The sequence below is a fragment of the Buceros rhinoceros genome, unplaced genomic scaffold, assembly GCF_000710305.1.
Source record: "Buceros rhinoceros silvestris isolate BGI_N320 unplaced genomic scaffold, ASM71030v1 scaffold561, whole genome shotgun sequence".
NCBI lineage: Eukaryota > Metazoa > Chordata > Aves > Bucerotiformes > Bucerotidae > Buceros > Buceros rhinoceros.
In genome coordinates, this window is record NW_010392301.1 from 75,691 (window position 1) to 79,622 (window position 3,932).

A 3,932-nucleotide genomic window follows, 5' to 3' on the forward strand; every position below is an offset into this window, starting at 1 on the left:
CAGCAGGAAGAAGACTTTCTAGAGAAAGTGCCTTATGGTGCCCCTACTTCTAAGAAACGCACACAGCTAAAAATCGCCTGGAGACCAGCCGGGCTCTGCCAGATTAAATTTCATCTTTAAAGAAAAGGCTAAATCTGAGAAATACAAGAAAGAAGATTCAAATTTATCTTAATAGTAATGGTGAGACTAGGGAGAACAGGTGATGCTCTGAATAAACAAGATCTTAAAATACCAAGGAAATCATCTAGCACAGAGCCTAAAATCCAGCATTGGGTTTAGTATCTGGGTAACAAAGGTTTCCAGTGGTCAGAAGGGAGCGTGGCATCAGAAAAGATGATGCTAACGCTGGTAGGGAAGTTGGAGTTCTCCAGTAAACAGAAATGGCTCTGAGTCGTTGGGAAAAATTCAGGATTCATAAGTGTTTTGGTCAAAACTACACATCAGGCTGCACTGCCTTGCCAAGAGGTGGCAAAGCAGTGTGAGGGCGAGAAAGCGTGATGGAGGAAAGAACTAGACAGCGTTCCTCCTGTATCACTGTACCCAGTACGTCAGCATCAGCCTTTCCCTGTTCAGCTCCATCACCTTCTTCCAGTGGCCTGAACAATGGTTATGTGAGGAGACAGCAAAACCAGAGCTCAGGCTGGGTGCCAGAGAAGGGGTGTAAGCACTGCACAGACTGAGTCCAGTCTGACGTCTGCCCTTGTCCAACAGGAGATGGGACAACAAATCCGTGAGGGAAACAGTACTGGGTTGTTAAATGAGGTGGGGTACCCGTCATTGGCCTCACCACAGGGGAGACTGATGCAAGAAAATCCTTCCTCACAAGTCCCAAGGCACAATGGCTGCTGCCAGGGGAAAGGAGATGCTACCAAGGCATCAAAAAGGACAAGATTCAGAAGCAGAAGTTTTTGGCAAATGACACATTATCAATGGCTCTGGAAAGATGACAAAGGACTGGGTTTGGTTTTCTGGAACAGCGCTGCTGTTGAAGGTCAACACCACACAGCCCAAAAGGCAGAGGTGAAAGGTTCGTTTGAAAGGCGTGAAGAGTAATTCCATCCAAAAAATAACGCAGGACTATTTTTGGACATGATTTACTTTAACACAACCTTTTTTCACCCCTAAGGTGATTTATTTTAAGCAGTAGATGTCGAGAAGCCTCGCAGTGTAGACAGAAAGTTTTACTCGTGGTCAAGGAGGGAGCCCATGGGTGCCGGCTTCTAGCCCGCTCTTGTGTGGAAGAGGCAGGCAGCTGTGAGTGACATTTCTTGAACTGGTGGGAGGAATGGGAATTTTCAAAAATGAGACGCTGCTCTGTTGAACACTAGTTAGCAGCAGCAATCTTTTCTGCTTAACGATAATTATGGAGGCCTAATGACTTCCCACAGTAGCTGTTACCTGAGCAAACTTAGGGGTATCTAAGGTGAAGGAAAACATGCAAAATTCAGGGCGTTTTGCTTTTTTTTCTTTTTTCTCTGTGAAGTTTTGGTGGTGTTTTCTTGGGATGGGTAGGTCGGAAACACATTGAAATTATTAAAGGAGTAGCCCAATCTTATGACATAGGTTAACCCATAATTGACATTAAGTTTAATATAAAAAGCAATCTCTAGGCTGGAAAAGAAACCCTGTCCTGTTTGTAACCAGAAAATTCTTCCTCAAAGCCTTTGTGGTGCCTGGTGCTGTACTACCTTCTTCTGGAGTGGCTGCTCTCTCGTGGCAGTCAAGTGGCAGAAAAAGCAGCTGAAGCAGGTTTTCTGCTTACAGGAGGAGGAGGGAACAACCCCTCTGCTTTGAATTCATCTAGATGAATTTTCCCATTAAAATGTACTTTTTTTCCTCTCTTTTTTTTTTCCTACCAGAAGTTCAGTCTAAACATACTGCTTACTTTTCTTATTCCTACAGAGGTCCTTTCTAAAACGTATGGTTTGCAAAATCCTAAGTTCTCAATCATTTTAAGAGGAGTGAAACTAACCTCATCTCAAGTACGCTTGGAATTAATTAAAAAAGATAATCCATTCGTTGGGTTTTTTCTCTCTCATGAGCGCACAAAATTTTACAAGATCTTCAAACACATAAATGTGTGAAGATTCATAAAGAAGAAATTTCATGGCAAGCATGACAAGAGAATATTACCCTTTTTGTCACATAGTAATGCATAAGTCAACAGAATTAAATTAGTCTAAATTAGAGAAGAGCATTTCACATTTTAAAAGCGCAGTTTATACAGCAGGATTTATAAAACAGTAATTCCGTGTCCACACACAGTTTTCTGAGCAGCAAGCAAAAGTGCTCCATTATTAAAAGAGAAAAGGGTACCTTTCTTTCTAGCTGTGTCGTCTGGATCAAGATTCCTGGTTACTGTGACAACCTTAAGAACTAGGTGATTGCCTCCTTGTCGAATCATGTTCACCACCTGCCTGTGGCCAACTTTCACTACATTCTCATTATTAACCTGCAAAGAAAGAACAGAGTCTTTTAGATCAAAATGCAGAAAACTTTCGGTCTTTCAGTGTTAAAAGCAGGTGGAAGGAATAGGAAGATACAGAATTTCTAATTACTGTCTTTTAATAAGAATATAGCTGACGATAACAGGAAAACAAAACTCACTCGTCATGAAATACACAACTCATTTCCTTATAATAACCAGTTTTAAAAAGTCAACGAGTTCAACTAATTCTTTCATATTTTACTTCCCACTATTAGTGTGCAACAACTCTGCAGTTCATACACTAAAAATATTTTCAATGATAGCTATTTTTCATGTCTGTTTATATTTTACTTCCCACTATTAGTGTGCAACAACTCTGCAGTTCATACACTAAAAATATTTTCAATGATAGCTATTTTTCATGTCTGTTTATATGCATTTTATGCTCTCTAACAGAACCAATGAAATATTAGAGAAGCTTTTCTTTTTCAGATCATCCAGGAACAAAGGTTTTCACTCCTGAAGTCCACTCTCACGTTCAAGAGACATTCTTTTATTATACGCAGTCTCCTCATTTCGCAGCATTTTCCTTCTGCAAGTTTCTGGAAGGAAATAAAGTCCTGGAAGCAAAGGCCACAGGAGTCCAAAAGAGTCTTCACGGAGAAAGATGAGCTCACTCTGTGAAGCCCTGATCAGCTACTGTGGTCATGCCAAGTAAACCTGAAACTGTACCGCAACATTAAACTTGAAAATGGATATTCTCTGGGTCATTCCTCCATACAAATATGTCTTTCCATAATATTAATTAATAGATGTAGAAGGAAGCATAAGCATAAAAGCTGTAAATAAGCATGGACAAAAGTAATTCCTGTACCCATTCAGTCTGTAGGAAGTGCCTGAGAGTCACCTGAAGTCTGAGCGATAGCAGCACATGAGATTGAAGTGCTGCATGTGCTATTTGAACATAAAAGATGTTGAGGAATGGCATCAGTGGCGAAGAGATGCTGCCAGGACACATGCTGGTAGGTTGATCTCTAGCCAAATTCAACTGACTCAGTTATATTTTGCACTGAGGTCACTCAGTGCCTTCCAAAATGAACAGTCATTTTTGAAGTGCTTTTAGCCTCCTCTATTTATTCTGCACGCCTGGGCATCTCACATTCAAAAGGATTTACAGTTTATAGCAAAATCTCTCATTAAATATTATTGCCATTTCGCAGGACAAGCACAAGCAGACCCACTGCAACCTGCACTCGTTCTTCCATCTACGGTACGAAAGGAAAATCTCGCCTTTCTTCAGGCTTTAGCTGATACAAAATGCTCCATAATGAAATAATATTTTGGTAATCCATATTTTTAATACAATGCTTGCTGCGGTCAGAAGTCTCAAAGCATCGCTCCTGTGCTACGACTGTAAGCTTGAGATGCTTTTTGAGATGCTTTTCTAGCTTCATGTACAGTGACGTAGGTGTAACCAGGCTGAACATCCAGACCTGTTCAGCAG

At 40.8% G+C, this 3,932-nt stretch overlaps 1 protein-coding gene across 1 annotated transcript in view; it reads right to left on the minus strand.

The window, feature by feature from the left end:
* The window catches only part of SHANK2 (SH3 and multiple ankyrin repeat domains 2), a 123,802-nt gene that overhangs the window by 37,893 nt on the left and 81,977 nt on the right, over window positions 1–3,932 (minus strand). Inside the window, exon 3 of the mRNA XM_010144397.1 lies at window positions 2,317–2,452. Coding sequence (XP_010142699.1) covers window positions 2,317–2,452 — 136 coding nt within the window. The remainder of the gene's footprint in view (window positions 1–2,316; window positions 2,453–3,932) is intronic.